Raw genomic sequence first — 16,623 nt, forward strand, 5'->3', positions numbered from 1 at the left:
ACAAAAAAAAAAAAAAAAAAAAAAAAAATACAAGTTATTTCACATGATGGATTTTTTGTTGCTTGTTTTGTTTTCTTTAAAAGGTCTGATCAGCATCAATACTGGATGCATCTTTCTTCTTAAATTGGCTTTGATCCTAAATACACTAGAGTCTAATACCGTGTATATTTTAATGCATACACTTCATCATTTAAATTTTTTTCCATTTCAAGCACAATACAAATGTGAAAACATCAGAAAAAATAGAGCACTTCTCTTTTCTCCTCAGCAAAGGAATAATTCACAATCAGTTACGTAAAACAAACCACGATAGCATGTAAAAGATTTCAAAAGAAAGAGAAAATACAATTTTCAAATACAACCAAAAATAACACTAAAGTCTGTCTCATACATAAAAATCTACAAAGCAGTGAAAATTTCTGCTGCACGGGGAATGGTCATGATTGTTTTGAGCTTTCAAAAATGCAAGTAAACAATAAATACAAACAATGTGCTTCATCCCTATAGACATATTTACACAAGTCTTTGGCTTATGATCATCGTCTGCTACCAAAAATCAAAAGAACACATAATAAGCCAGCCATTAGTGAGGAATGCAGTCTTCTCAAGCCAAAGTCACACGCTCTCGATCAATTTCAAAACAATGTCCATTTACACGAGTACTACTATACATGGTTATTAACAGGAACAGTGATAGACACAAAGAAATAAAGAGCGTCTTCAGCATGCAACAGCTCGGGATTACTGTTTCAAATGGCTGCACAAAATAATAAAAAATAAAAAATAAAGCATTCATATAAAAAACATGACCTCGACCAGGTGGCCGGCACTTGAATTTCATGAAAGTCAACACGGATGCACAAATGGAGACGTTTACACGGCACTCACACCCCGTGTCACATGTAGAATAAGCCGAGTGTGTGCTGCTGAGACACACACACACACACACGAGTCTGTATGAGATGATGTCTCCATTACAATGTCTCGATGTACTCCAGAGCCAGATCATAGCAAAAGCGGTACTGCTCCTGCAGAGCGAGAGGGAAATGATGAGCGTTACTCTCAAACAACACAACAAACGTCCAGACTGTGGCAATGATGAACTTTAAGCAGAGGCAAATATGAGCTTGACTGAAGCACGGGCTGCAGAGGATGTGGTGAAGCAGTTTGAGCCATGCCAGATTTTCATGAAAAATATCGAACATACAAACATTAATTTCTAAATTAAAAAAATAATACAATAAATAAGAAAGAATAAAACATATAGTATAAAAAAAACACTACAAATATGTGACCTTTATATGATGAATTTTTTTTTTCGTGTTAGATTATTATTTAATGTTATATGTTTACATTTCTATTTGCATTTATTGTGAAATTTCAGTGCTTGACTCTGTTATGAAAGTCAACACATTCAAAAACTATTTATCCTAATACTTCAAATATCTCAGCATCCTTAAATCAGGATGAATTGACTTGAGATGCTGTGTTTTCAGAGAATGGATTTTTCTCAGCTCACACACAGCATTATATTACATGTGTCCTAAAGCAAGAAAAATCTGTTTGCCAGTGGAAGATATTTTTATGTTTCTCAAGAAAATGTATCTTGTTTTAAGGATGTTGGGATATTCAACAAGACAAAAAATGCAATGAGGTACACATACACTTTTTTATGTTGACATTAATGCACTGTAATTACTCCAGTAAGTGATATTAATTCATGTTCATGTTGCTCATGTTCTCACTGTAGTGTTAGGATGAGGGTTCGGTTAAAAGTTAGTTAATTGTAATTCTGTTGAATGTACTGTTATCACAATAGTAAGTGCATGTTACTATGTGGCCTAAAAATGAAGTGTTTCTCCAGTGATTTGACAAAAGCAGAATGAGTGTAGATATTAGTGCACGAGGTGTCGTTCATACCGGGCTGTCCACCATATTGGGCTTGCTGTTTCTCAGACTCTTCACAGCATGAAAGACGTCAACAACATTCTGCCGCTTTATCATTTCACACACAATACTGATGGCACAGAACATCCCACTGCGGCCACCTCCATTCCTACAGAGACAGAGAGAGATGAAGAGACACACGTGAAATAAGGTGTGTGTGTGTGTGTGGATAGACGTCCTGTATCCAGACTAAAATTACACACACGCTGTAGTGCAGCATCAGTTCTGCTTAGAGTCTCATGCTGTTTTTTCTTCACTTCTAACACACTACAGGTTTGCACTCTGGGGTTTCCTTTGTGAAAAAGAAGTGTGTTTAATTATAGCGAATGTGCACCTGTGGTGTACTTCAAATCTTAGAACTTCATTAAAAACGTGTTCTTGCAGATAACATTATATTAATTAAATAAAAAGGCAAATGACACACTTTCATGACTGTTTCTAACACACACAAGTAACTTTTAAAAAGTGCACTTTATAACGATGTCAACTGAAAAGCTTTACTTTAAAGTTGATTATAAATCAAGGTTTGATCATCTTTTGTCATGCATTTATTTTGATGTCGACTAACATACTAAAGCATGTAAAGTACCTGATTAGAATTTTAACTGAAATGCACTAAATTGCAGTTTCATCATTACAAATGTGTAATTAAAAAATACGTTTCAACAGAAATTAAAACTTAAAATGATCTGAAATATAATTAAAGTATATTTTAGTTTACCAGAAATACTTGTCAGTGTATTCAGCAGTAAAACTTTAATCATATTTCAAAGACAATAGAATTATGAAATTACATATAAAGATGCACTACATATAAAACTCCTTGAGTGGATCAAAAAGCACTCTAATGTTTAGCAAATGTGTATTTAGTAGTAGTAGTAATATCTGTATTTGTCCCTTCACAGGGCAATTTTTACAGCATCAACCTCACAAACAGACAGATTTTATAAGAAATTGTGACAAAAACTTTAATATAAACATTTATTAATATAAACTTTAATATAAATTTAAGCTATAATACATTTTAATTTAATTTCTGTAATGTGTTCTTTTAAATTAATGTTGCACATGGTGAAGGTAAATTAATCTTTAAAGGGATAGTTCACCCACAAAAGAAAAATAAAGGCAAAATGAATAATAATAATAATAATAATGAACAGCAACTGTTTGATTACCCAAACATCATCTTTTGTGGTTCACAGAAGAAATAAGTTCATACAGTTTTGGAACAACTTCATTAAATGCTGACAGAATTTTCATATCCCTTTAAACAGAATTTAAGCCATTATCACTACAACATTATTTTATAAGTCAATTCTATTCATTCAGCATAAATAATTTAGGCATAAAGCATACACCTTTTTATTTATGCTTCATAAACAAAATAAAATAAAAATTGACTTGATATATAAAAGGACCAGTCATAGTCTGCTTTTTCTGTGAAGGGTAGGTGAACCTGATGCCAGTGAGAGCACTGTGAGATTGGACATTTTTTCACAAACAATACACTGACAGGAAATCCTGACAAGATATCAGAGGAAGCTTTGTGGTCTGACTTTCTGTCTGCCCACAGGTAACACTGCAGCTGCCGATTAATGCGTGAACTAATAGCTGCTTCTGTACTCACAGGCAGTGTATAATAGTGCGTCCATCGCCTTCCTCACATTCCTCCTGCCATTTGTCCACCTGGAGGATCAGCTTCAGGAACGAGCGCTTGGAGGCGGGAACTTCCCTATGACCTGCCCATCCCAGGTACTGGAACTGACGGACCATCAGGTAACCTTCCTGAGGTTAGGATACACACATCAATGTAACTACACACTTCAGTCCAAGACAGATGTACGGCTCTGCACTTTGTTGCTTTGCCAAAAAAATGGAAGGGTTTCAGAGACTCACCCTGGTCAGGTTGCATATCCTGAAAAGGCGACTAATGACATCACAGTCCATAGAACAGGATATGCAGTCCACCTGTACAGGACCGTATCTTAGCATTCCCTCCTCCGGCCAGTACTGAGGACAACCCTGTACACACCGATTACACACGGATCAAACACACATGACAGTAACCCTGGTGATGAATTAAGGGAATAGCTGACCCAAAAAATTTTATTAGTTGAAAATGTTCATGATGTGGATGAGTTTGTTTCTTCATCAGGTTTGTAGAAATGTAGCATTGCATCAGTGTCTCAAGCAATGAATGCTCTGCAGTGAATGGGTGCCGTCAGAATGAGAGTCCAAACAGCTGATAAAAACATCACAATAATCCAAAACACACACAAAAAAAAAAAGTTTAAATGTAAAATGTCTTACTGACAGTTTTGTTTCTTACAAACACACATCTTTTGTCTTCTCCAGATGTTAACTATTGGACTGAAGTGGTGTGGATTACTTGTGGATTATTGTGATGTTTTTATCAGCTGTTTGGACTCTCATTCTGACGGCACCCATTCACTGTAGAGCATCCATTGCTGAGACACTGATGCAGTGCTACATTTCTACTAATCTGATGAAGAAACAAACTCATCTACATTTTGGATGGCTTAAGGGTGAGCACATTTCTAGCAAATTTTCATTCATATATTTGGGTGAACTACACTTTAAACCCACCAAGAAACATTCAATTGGGCTCAACATAAACAGATTGTTTCCACTGACATCCCTAGCTAACCAACTGATCTTTCATGTCTCCTTATTCCTTAAATATACCTCGCACCAACATTTCATTAAGAATATTAATAACTCACCTGAGCCAAATCGATCTCGTTTAGCATGACGATGGAGGTGCATCCATAATCATACACCAGCCTCCAGAAGTCCTTGACGGTGTTGGGTAACGGATGCTGGGTCACGATGAATGCGGCCGGCTGCCTGTAGCTCTGCATAACATAGAACATAATGTACTTCCTGCAAACACTGCTTTGTGACACTAATGCACAACCAAGACACAGATGGGACATTTTTTTTTTCAGGATGGCCGATGTGTGAATGTGTATGATCATGCAAGGTCCACAGTGAGCGTTCCACATGAGAGAATGATGTAAACGCATGTCGTTTCCTGTGTGTGTGTGTGTGTGTGTGTGTCTTTGTCGATGTGTCAGTATGATAAACATTCATCTCTGTAAGTGATTAAATGCATTCATTTTTCTTTGCATGCTGCAGCAAACCCAGTATAGAGAGGCTGAATGGAAAGAGCTGACATCCCACTAAAGCCACGAAACAAATCCAGTCTAACAGAGGCAGAACTGAATCAGAAATTACCTGGTATTCTTCTGACGGCTTGGTTAAAAAAAGTCCAAGAGTTTGTGAAGCGTTCGAGGAAGCGATTTAAAATGACCCTCTAAAATCACAACTTTTTGAGTTCAGCTGTCAAACTAGCTGATTCTGGCTGTGCGATCGCCATCTCCCAGGGTCAGAGGTCATCGCTGTGGGATGTCACTGACTGAACACGCTCTCAGATATACAGAAGACTGTGCACATTGAAAAACAGTGCTCTACGTTAGATAGACACTACATGACTTACACAGACAGCCATGACAAATGAAGCACTAGGAGATGGATGCACTGTCTCTCACAGATCAATCTAGATTCTAAACAAATGCATTCTCAAATTGGAAACTGAAAATTCACTCGCCCTCTTGTCATTCCAAACCCGCTTGGCTTTCTTTCTGCTGTGGAAGAACATTTTGGAGGAATCTTTAGGTGGCTAATTTCCATGAAATGAAATCATGCAGTGACCAAGAGCTGTGATGCTCAAAAGACTACTAACAGTAGTTCATACGACTCGAGCTGCAAGACTTCTGATGTCATATTTGTGTTCAGTTAAAAGTGTGTGGTATGGACTACTTTTGTGGTGGTTTCTTGTTCTTTTTTTGGAGCTTGACAGAAAGTGGTCACCTTTCACTTTTGTTGTATGGAAATAAACACCCGTGTTAAACACCTCCAGTTGTTTTCCACAGAAAGAAGGAAAAAACATCCAGATTCTGAATAACTTGAGGTTGAGAAATGATGGCAGAACGTTCAGGGTTTGTGTGAACTTGTTCTTTCATAAATGACAAAATCAACGCTTTGAAGAAAGAGACTGACACTTACACTTACCTCGCCCTTTCCAATAATGTTACTAAAATAGTTTGGACTTTATTAGTTTTGAAAACCCAAATAAAAGAAAGTTCAATTTAGGATCACATACAGCCATCAAGAAGAATTCATTAATTTTACTACTGAAAAGAAGCTCATTGAATACTTTATGATTTCAAGACAAATAATCATATTGCTGATCCACATGACACTAGCACCATGTTACAGAGCGACTGGAATAGGTTTGAAAGTGGCTCACAGTAACATCTGTCCCACTCAAAGCACTTGCCACCTGGATTTGTCTCTAGCTTTCTGTAGCTCCGTTCCAAAATCCAATGAGAGCCCTCGCTGTCTACTATCTACATTGACAGCTGCGCTCTAAAGCAGCATGGAAACTCACAAATGACTGATCTGAGAGTTGCACGTCGGCACACAAATGAGGCACTGACTCCACAGCATTAAATTTATTCGTTTTTTTACACTCAACTGTTGTTATCAATATGTTTGCTACAACTTTTAGGATTGGTAATACTAACAGAAATGTGTGTGTATTTATTCTGGGACATAATCAAATGTTTCCTCTGTCGGCAGCTCACTAGGTTTTGGAACAGAGCGTGTGTCTAACATAAAGGAGACGAGGAAAAGAGTGAGAGTGAGCGCGAGGAAGCCATACTTACATCCATGAGCGCTGCATTGATGTAGTTGCTGCTCTCTCCGTCGATGGTGATGAGGAAGGGCAGGCAGCGGTCAGGCGGGAGGTTGTCCATGAAGCGGTTCTTGTCGTGATTTCGAGGAAGGAGCGCAATGCTGCAGTCTTCAGGCTGAGGCTGAGGAGTCACTGAGTTCAGCGTCTGGACAGGAGAGAGTGGAAGCTAGATCTTTTGTTGTTAATGTCAAAGGCCGTGTGCCCAATCCGATCTAGACAGGTTGTGTGACACGCTTGCATCCTCAAATACTATGAGCGAAAATACAACCCAGACATTAAATAAGGGTTTATACAGTGATGCTTTAAATTCTCTGTTTTGTGCTGTCAATGGGTATCGCCGCCATCTTGGATTTCCGGTCTAGCTTAAATTCTCTGTTTTGTGCTGTCAATGGGTATCGCCGCCATCTTGTATATATATATATATATATATATATATATATATGTTTACAGGATTTATAATATCACTTAAAATGCAACGAAGATCTACATCGCTATCATTACTATACTATATACGTTAATTGGGCCAGTGGCATTTTTGAAAAAAAAAAAAAAAAAAAAACACAGGGAAATACAAACACAGATGTTTTAATAAACGCAAACCTACTATAATTAAAATATGTTAAATTGTACCGATACAGATATAAATCAAATAAAGTTAATAAAACATACATTGAGTCCATAATGCAGAAATATCTGCGCGTCTTGTTTGACAGTCTCAAACCTTATGATCTTATAAATTCAACTCTCCGAAAATGTACAGTATTGCACATTTTGTCTGTGTTTGAATGAAGATCCCTGTGGATTCTGACCAACCACTGACGCTGAATCACATGATCAACAGAAGAAAGAATGACGCAATCTCCACGCCGTATTTTGAAGAATCACCACACAGAGTTACGCAATAATGTGAGGATGTTTTTTCTTGTCTTTGATATTAAATTTGAAAATCATTAATTCTATCTATCTAGTTAAGTTTCCTTTGAAAGTTTCCCTTTTACAGTAAATGCGAACGTCGCGAAGACAGGAAGTAGTAAGCATGCCCACACTCACGTCGCTGAAGCTCACCGATGCCATCTTGTGCATCTAGCCAATTTTTGGCTACAACCACCAAACCACCAAAACCACCAAGAAGTGTTTAGAAACCTAACACTGAATTATGCTGCATATTGTTGGGCCTATATGCAGTTCATAGTGGTATTAATAACATGTTTGATTATAAGGACATATTTGTTTAATTTAGTGATGTCAATGCAAAATCTGGGTCCTGAAGGAAAGCCAGCAGAAAAGCACAGCCATAAGTAATAAGAAACAGTATTTGTCAGGTACCTGGAACTCGTCTTTGAGGTGAGAAGAATTGCTCTGAGAATCGATGCGGATCATGTCGTAGTACGCGGCTTTGAACTCGCACACGGGAATCGCCGTCTCGCCACACAAACACGCCTCCAGGATGGCATCGTGGATGAAAATGTACTGCTCCTGAGAGCCAGAGAAAACCAGGGGTTGTGTGTCATCAGTGCATGCACTTTCATTTTTGACAACCTTGTTAGTTTGCTTAACATGTACAGTAGATGACAGAATTACATGTGTAACCCTCAGATCAAACCTTTTTTAAAATGAACTCTGAATGCATCATAGCAGCAAGGCAGAAACTATACCTGCTTTTCTGTTGTTATTGCTGTAAATATTGCAGAAATGCAACAGTGGCTCTTAGTGGTCTCAATCTTCTAGATGTTTCATAAAGGTCAATGCAGATGCACTTTAAGGTACAGCACTGGCAGTAAAGGCAAAAGCTTATGTTTTTTGCATACTTCATTAAATGAAATAGTGTAACCTTGAAAGCCAAAACAAAATATGAATTAACATTATGAATTTTATAACCAGTGGCTACCTAAAAATATATTTAGCAGGGAGAAAATAAAAGAGGACCATAATCAGTATCACGATTGAAGCATGCAAACACACCTCAGTCTGAACCATGTTGATTCGTCTGGAGCGCAGAGCTTTGACGCAGTTGTAGATGTCCACCACCCCCTCTCTCTCTGCCATGTCCAGCATGATGTCAATCACGATGTAACATCCTGTCCGGCCGGCTCCCGCACTGACACGGACAGAGCAGGGAAGAAAAGCATCACCTGTCTTGTATCGATTTCATCACTGATCAAACAAGAGCACGTGTCTGTGAGCAGTGGCTCACTCTTTTATAAACACTAATCCTTTCAAAATCAAAGCTTCATTTTGTTCAAAAATAGGGTTTTAAAGACATTCTTTTGATTAAGAACAAAGCACTTGTGTCAGAATGGTTAAAAAACAGTGAGACATCACTGGAGGACTATAACACTGGTTAATGCATGCAAACTGTCTAAAGCAGTGCTTCTGTCTTTTGTATGAAATTGAATTGAAAGGCAAATACAATAATGTATACCTCCTCATAAATGTGAAATACATTGTGTTAAAGTCTAGGTAGTTGAATTAGGTTTACTTCAATTCCTTTGTTAAAATTATATCTGCAAAACTAAACATTTATACTACACATATTTCATGGAATAATTGAAAAAGGTTATTTAGTTTCTAGTCATACTGTCACAATACCAGTAAAATGTCATAATTCTTGTCACCAATTCTGATACCATAGAAAAATCTATTGGAAATATTTAACCTTTTTATTTAACTGATTATAAATAAAAATATTAAATAACAAAAAAATACATGTTAGCTAATTATTAATGCTAATAATAAGTAAATAATACAGCAACCAAGCAAGTACAAGTGAAGTACAAGTGAAGTGAATTAAAGTATTTAAATATTGAAATGAAGAATAAAGAAATACATCACATGTAATAGAGCGAAGACTGATTTTATTATCATTAGTTAGCCATCACTCATTTGTTTTCTTTTTCTGGTTAATATTGTTGTAGCAGATCTTTTCGTCTGCATTCACACTGCAAGACTTAGAAATGCTATATTTTGACATACACAATTTTTTTGTCCCGTCTGTTGCTATGGTTATCACTGCAATCCACGTTTGACTTTTGCTGTTTGACTGAAAAGCAGCATACTGCCATGAAAACAAAGACAATAGCGATCAAAGACTGTTGAAAGGAAAAGAAAGCTGCATCATGGGATTTTTTTGCATGCAGCAATGCAGATGAGACCACATCCTGTTCTTGGGGCATGAACGACAAGCAACATGCTAATGTAAAGGGGTAAAATAGTTTCTGCCAGATGTGTTAAATGAGCTGAGAATCAGAAGAACAAAAGAGTCATAAGAGCTGCTTTGACTGGCCAACAGTGTCAGATGTGGACGCTGGCAGCATGAAGTGTGAGCATGACAAAATAACACAACCAACCACAAGACCATTTTCATATGCAGATGAGCTGTGGTGAGACCTTAAGAACAGGAAATGACGTCATAAACCAATGACAATGCATTCTCCTCTACAACATGAGAATCAGTCTCAACAGAGACGGACCTCCAGTGTCAGGAGTAGTGGATATAAAACATCGAGCTGTGGATCTGTAGTTTCTTCTGATGCTGTACTGTTCATTAAAATTAAAATTTCCTGATAATCTACTCCTCCCCTCAGTCCATCCCAGATTAGGATGAGTTTGTTTCTTCATCAGATTTGGAGAGATGTAGCATTGCATCAGTGTCTCAGCAATGGATGCTATGCAGTGAATGGGTGCCGTCAGAATGAGAGTCCAAACAGCTGATAAAAACATCACAATAATCCACAAGTAATCCACAGCACCCCAGTCCATCAGTCAGTGTCTTGTGAGGAGAAAAGCTGCATGTTTGTAAGAAACAGATGCATCGTTAAAATGTTTTAAATATAAACCATTGCTTCTGTCGCTTGATCTGTCCACACTCCTCTCCTGATTCAGACATGATGACTTTTTCACTGGAGAAAGCAATATTATGGATTATGGACTTGGAAGCCACTGTTTACAGTAAAAAACACCTTGATGGATTTGTTTCTCAGAAACACATACTGTAGCTTTTCACTTGACAAGACTATTGTGATGTTTTTATCAGCTGTTTGGACTCTCATTCTGACGGCACCCATTCACTGCAGAGCATCCATTGCTGAGACACTGATGCAATGCTACATTTCTCCAAATTTGATGAAGAAACACAACTCATCCTAATCTTGGATGATGTTGCGGGGAGGAGTACATTTCCAGCACATTTAAATTTTTGAGTCAACTATTGCTCTATTGAAGAGTTCTGAAATCCCGTTCTTGTCTTCAAACCAATACAAAGCAATTATGACGTTTCATTAGCAATATTTTTCAGTAGCCACTTTTACACGTTAAAAACTGCCAAATTGAATTTTCTGTCATTCACACCTGCTATGCCTTTCTATGTTGGATTAATTTTGCTACTATTCACACGCCACCAAATGACGTCATTCACTGCAAATGATCTTTGAACACTGACTACATTCATGTTCACATGACCTCTACAGCACAAAGGCTGTATGTGTGAAGGCGTCGAGCATGTGTTGATGCATTGCAGTACCTGCAGTGGACGACAATTGGCCCAGCGGTGGGAGGGTTGGACATCTTGACTCGCCGGATAAATGACAACAATCCTGTAGCGTGATACGGTACTCCATGATCAGGCCAGCCAGTGAAGTGAAACTGCTTTACCTCTCGCACCTCATTAAAACCCCTCTGCGAAAATAAGAACAAACATCCACAGAACACCTGAGCACCTGAAAAACAATTATTTACTTTTTCAGCAATTACAGTGGCCCCAAAAAGTATCTGGACACTTAAAGTCACACTGATGACAAGATATCACTGCAAGATGCACAAGCACATTTTACAAGCTAAAGATTATTTTAAAAAATGACTTCATTCATCCACTTACAATTACCAAATTGACTGTTATAAAAGTATGTGTGTGAATAAAAGTGACGTTAGTGAAAAGATGCAGATACAGACTCTTCATCAAATGTTCACACGTGTCCAGATACTTTGTGTGGCCACTGTATATGGAGTACATGAGAAAATTAAAGGCATTTCCTTCAGGGCTACAGAATATTAGTAACACTTGCCATGTTAGACAATAAATTTAAACGTGATAAAATAATCTCACCCTCTCCAGAGTGAAAGTCCTGACAACGTATTCTGCGAGCGGCTCAACCTCCACAAATGTCACTTTAAAATCTCCATAAACTTCAGCATCATCTGGCCAGTACTTATAACATTTCACCTGTAGGGGGATGAGACCAATCAAATGTAAAATCCAGAGCAAATCGCATGCACTCGAATGCAACATGTTGCATGTTCATTAAACACATTTTTATAAATACAGTACCTATGCTGACTGATGAAAAAGCAACGCAGATGCATCTTGATTCACAGCAGTCTGATTTAATTCTGCCTTAAGTCTTCAAGCTGAAGAATGCTTTAAGATGTGAGTGATCACCCTTTAGTACTGTATTCAGACCTATCATTTGCTCCAAGAGCATTATGATATAAAGACTGCTGTGAAATCATTTCAAAATGCATGCACTTGTGCATAATGATAGAATTAAACAAAGGATCCACAACATGCACAAATGTACAAAACACATACATAGACATGCTTCAACCCTTTGAGAAGTGTCATTTTTTCTTATTATTTCTTTCTTTGGATTTGAGGGTGTACATGACCTGCTCCTGGCAGGCTTTGTGAGGTTCACCCATTTTTGTCACTTTGAGCAGATATAACTAGTCCTCGCTCACTCTTCAAAAGGTTTTCGCAGGCAGGGGCCTTCAGGTCACATCACAGAGCACAAAAACACACAACGGCCCCTCAGCAGGCAGTATAGCGACATACCCGGCCCACCTCCACTAGGTTGGTTACCATGACGATACAAGCTGATTGCTCTTGCCAGATCATCCTCCAGAAGTCGTACACCGTCTCGTGGACAGGACCTGTGGGAAAGCCAAAGGTTCTGCTTTATTTCTCTAAATCTATGTATCCATCAATATTTCAGTCATAAACATTTGAACACATGGGAGAAAAAAATGCATTATTTGATAGATTTTGCATGATATCTTTCGTGATAAATAATGTAGAATGCATAACTAATAATCACTGTGGATCGTTCACTGTTAAAAGTGGTAACCTGCAGTTGTTACTTTAAAGTGAAAATTCGGTAACACTTTACCATAGGGACCAATTCTCACCATTAGCTAGCTGCTTATTAGCATGCCTAACATGAACATATTGGTAGTTTATTAGTGCTTATAAAGCACATATTCTGCATGACCATATTCTACATCCCTAATCCTACACACTAACTAAACTTAACAACTACCTTATTAAGCAGTTTTTTTGGAATTTATTGAGGCAGTGTTAATGGTTTGTTAATAGCGAGAACTGGACCTTAAAATAAAGTGTGACCGAAATTTCTAAATAATTTAACCCATATAAAGTAGTTTTGGTGGTATGAATGAATATACTGAATATAAGGTTGATACAGCAGTATAAAATAATATTTTTGACTTAAAACGAGTTCCTGTACAGCAGATGTTCCCATTTTTATGCTACCATTTTTTCCAGTGTTTGTCCATTTGCTGTTCCACAAATGTCTCTGGTTGCTTATTAGAAGGATATTCAGTGCATGTTTTTAGTGAATAATTTTGAATTTATGAGCATGCACGCTTTTTAAGATGTGTATCAGACCAAAAAGAATGCAGTTTATGCATATTATGACAATACGCTTACTGAGTTTGTTATAGTACATTATATTTAGTTCACTGTGCAGTTCATTATATTGGAACATCTGTCAGTTTTTGTTCTTGGCACGATTAATTCAACATTGCTCATTTACCTTGAGTTGCGATGTAATGGCTGGGCCTTTGGTATCCCTGCAAGAGAGAGAGAGAGAGAAAAAAAAGATTTTGTTGTAGGCAGCAAACAATTCAAAATCTGAGAATAATTAGTTTCATAGTGGCCTATGCAAAATTGTGCCAAATTATGTTTTTAACCATTTCATTGTGAGAATTGTAATCTCAGCACACACACACACACACCACAATTTCTATGAATCAAACACACACTGCAGGGAGACCCGACTTCAAATCCCCCCTCCCACGAAAACTAAAACACACGACACCAAAATTATGAGCATTAACTTAAACACAGGCCAGGGATGTTAACATGCATGGCAAAGCAGATGAGTGGCAGCGTGAGGAAGAGCGACAGAATGGAGCTGGATGTGTGTCTGCACAAGCGGCTCCATGCAGATGGGCTTCGGGGCATGGAAAGGTGAGACAGAGAGGGGAAGTGTGTTCGAATGCGCCTACAGTGATACTTACATCCCTGTACAGCCAAATCTATCGCCCCAAAATCAACCGCATAAGAGTGAGAGAGAGCACAACAATGTCAGTGAGTCAGCAAGCACCTCCAACAAGGAAGAAAAGAAAGCTGTATATTGTGTATAGTTGAGACAAAGGCATGCATAAAAGACCTCACATACGAGGGAGGGAGAGACGTTTTCTCACACGTTCGCCAATGGAGGAGGAGGCGGCATCGCCACTTACATCAATGTAGTTGGCATTTATGTAGTCGGAGGACGGGTCGTCTTCCATTGGCTGCAGGATCACTCGAGAATGATCGTCTACAGCGCGACACACGGCAAACAGAGCAGATTCAGGACAAAACACTGTGGCTCTTCTGTTTTGTTGGCATGCTGCTGATTGATAGTGAGCTATGAAACTCTTACAATGCATGAAAATGTGTCCTGGTCAGATTTCACCGCAAAATCATTTGGAAGAAATACAAAAATCACAAGATCAATTGCTTTTTAAGATTATCTGCAGAGTGATATTATTTTCAAGATGATTGAGCACATATTTTTTTCATAATTTCTTATTACCGTAATGCATAGTATGGAAGCCCGTTTCCACCACTAAATAAAAAATTTAAGGTAAAAGGTAATTGTGACTTTTTATCTCGCAATTCTGAGTTTTTCTCTCTCGCAATTGCGAGTTCATATCTCACAATTCTGACTTTCTTTTTTTCTCAAAATTGCGTTCATATCAGGCAATTCATTTTGACTATATAACTCGCAACTGCGAGTTTATATTACACAATTCTGACTTTATAACTCGCAATTTTGACTTTATGAATTAATGTAATGAATACTGAGAATTTGGGGGAAATGTGTTAAATTGTAAATAATTGTACAAAACAATTAAATAGGCTTCTTCTTTGGTGCACAATATAATGCCTTAATCTAAAGATTTTGGGGTGAAATAAGACGCGTACTTGATGTTCAGTCTTAAAGCACAAGTGCATGTTGGTTTTCTAAAGAGTAACAGAACAAATGCTCTCAAAAGGTTCTTTAATGACTGAAAAACCATCTAAAGGAGAGTGTATGGAGCCAGATAATAAGTGTACTGGAGAATATCCTACACTCTTACATGCAATGATGTTCCCGTATCGATTCTTCGTTCGATTTTGCTCTTTCTTTGCTGCATCCCAGGTAGCAGACTGACCCTCAAAGAAGCTCTAGAAAGAAACACAGTATATGAATTACAACACAGCCAACAGGGGACTAAGTTAATCAATTTCCTAATTTACTCCCATTTTCATCATGATTGACAATATCAGCACAACACAGCAGTTTGAATTTGCTCTCTGTTCATGGAAATCCATGCAAATTTGATCACTGAACAGCCAAACAAAACAAAATGTTTTGCATCTGGCACACAAAGTCGACTGATCAGATTGTGGTTTCATGAAATAAACCACCAACACGCTGCCTGCAACCAGCAAACTCAACACTGCAAATCACGTGTGGAAATAATGCTGTGGAGGAGGGGTTTCAACGGCTTCTTGGAGAAGTGTGACATTTTTTGCATGTTAAAGAAATAGTTCACCCAAAAATGAAAACAATTAGCTAAAAATGTACTCACCCCCAGGCCGTCAAAGATGTAGATGAGTTTGTTTCTTCATGGGAACGCATTTGGAGAAATCTAGCATTGCAACACTTGCTCAGCAATGGATTCTCTGCAGTGAATGGGTGCCGTCAGAATGAGAGTCCAAACAGCTGATAAAAACATCACAATAATCCACACCACTTCCGTCCAATAGTTAATGTCTTTTGAAGCCAAAAGTTGCTAAACAAATCCATCAATCTGTTGCTTGATCTGTGCATATTTCTCTCCTGATTCAGACGAGTTGACTTTTTCACTGGAGGAAGCGATATTATGGATTATGGACTCATATTTTAGCCGGAACCAATAGTTTAAACATCTTAATGATGGATTACAAACATGCAGCATTTTGCTTCACTAGTCATTCACTGATGGACTGGAGTGCTGTGGATTATTGTGATGTTTTTATCAGCTCTCATTCTGACGGCACCCATTCACTGCAGAGGATCCACTGGTGAGCAAGTGATGCAATGCTACATTTCTCCAAATCTGATGAAGAAGCAAACTCATAATTGTTTTGGTTGTTCATTTGTGTGAGATCATTTTCTGCAAATTTTTCATTTTGGGGTGAACTATCCCTTTAAAATATTTCAATAGTCCTTCTGAACAATGGAAGACAAGGGAAAGGTTCAGGTAATCTGTGTGAAAAAATGTTTTGTTTTGTTTCCAGTTATTTTTGATGATTCTAGCTGTGCAGAAATGACACACTTTAGCTTTAAGATCACTTACGGGTTTGTCCACACAGGACACATTCTCACAGTCATCAGTCTAACCTCGTACTCCTCCTTGAAGCCGTAACTGTCTGAGGTCTTCATCAGATTGATGTGCTGCAGCAGGTCGGCCACCCGTATGGCAGGATGGAGCTGTCCGGTCTGATAGGGTGACTCGGTGCCCTCGCAGTGGTAGCGTGGGATGTCAAGCAGTCTGCTGTTCTCTGCCGCCGCTGTGTGGTTCTCGTC

At 38.1% G+C, this 16,623-nt stretch overlaps 1 protein-coding gene across 18 annotated transcripts in view; it reads right to left on the reverse strand.

The window, feature by feature from the left end:
• Positions 1–163: 163 nt before the first annotated feature.
• The window catches only part of ptprk (protein tyrosine phosphatase receptor type K), a 166,185-nt gene continuing 149,725 nt past the window's right edge, over positions 164–16,623 (reverse strand). For 5 of the 18 annotated variants that reach the window (XM_042777267.1, XM_042777263.1, XM_042777260.1 and 2 more), the window contains 16 exons: positions 16,438–16,622; positions 15,149–15,236; positions 14,267–14,343; positions 14,042–14,059; positions 13,555–13,591; positions 12,555–12,652; positions 11,829–11,945; positions 11,247–11,401; positions 8,690–8,825; positions 8,054–8,203; positions 6,699–6,872; positions 4,692–4,823; positions 3,844–3,969; positions 3,575–3,738; positions 1,921–2,056; positions 164–1,028 (listed from right to left, as the gene is read on the reverse strand). In XM_042777267.1, the coding sequence (XP_042633201.1) occupies positions 975–1,028; positions 1,921–2,056; positions 3,575–3,738; positions 3,844–3,969; positions 4,692–4,823; positions 6,699–6,872; positions 8,054–8,203; positions 8,690–8,825; positions 11,247–11,401; positions 11,829–11,945; positions 12,555–12,652; positions 13,555–13,591; positions 14,042–14,059; positions 14,267–14,343; positions 15,149–15,236; positions 16,438–16,622 (1,847 nt within the window). In that variant the 3' untranslated portion in view covers positions 164–974. Of the gene's footprint in view, positions 1,029–1,920; positions 2,057–3,574; positions 3,739–3,843; positions 3,970–4,691; positions 4,824–5,205; positions 5,224–6,698; positions 6,873–8,053; positions 8,204–8,689; positions 8,826–11,246; positions 11,402–11,828; positions 11,946–12,554; positions 12,653–13,554; positions 13,592–14,041; positions 14,060–14,202; positions 14,344–15,148; positions 15,237–16,437; position 16,623 lie in introns of those variants that run through there. The other 13 variants (XM_042777254.1, XM_042777252.1, XM_042777265.1 and 10 more) reach the window with 8 other exon arrangements.

The sequence above is a fragment of the Cyprinus carpio genome, chromosome A20 (assembly GCF_018340385.1).
Source record: "Cyprinus carpio isolate SPL01 chromosome A20, ASM1834038v1, whole genome shotgun sequence".
Classification (NCBI taxonomy): Eukaryota; Metazoa; Chordata; class Actinopteri; order Cypriniformes; family Cyprinidae; genus Cyprinus; species Cyprinus carpio.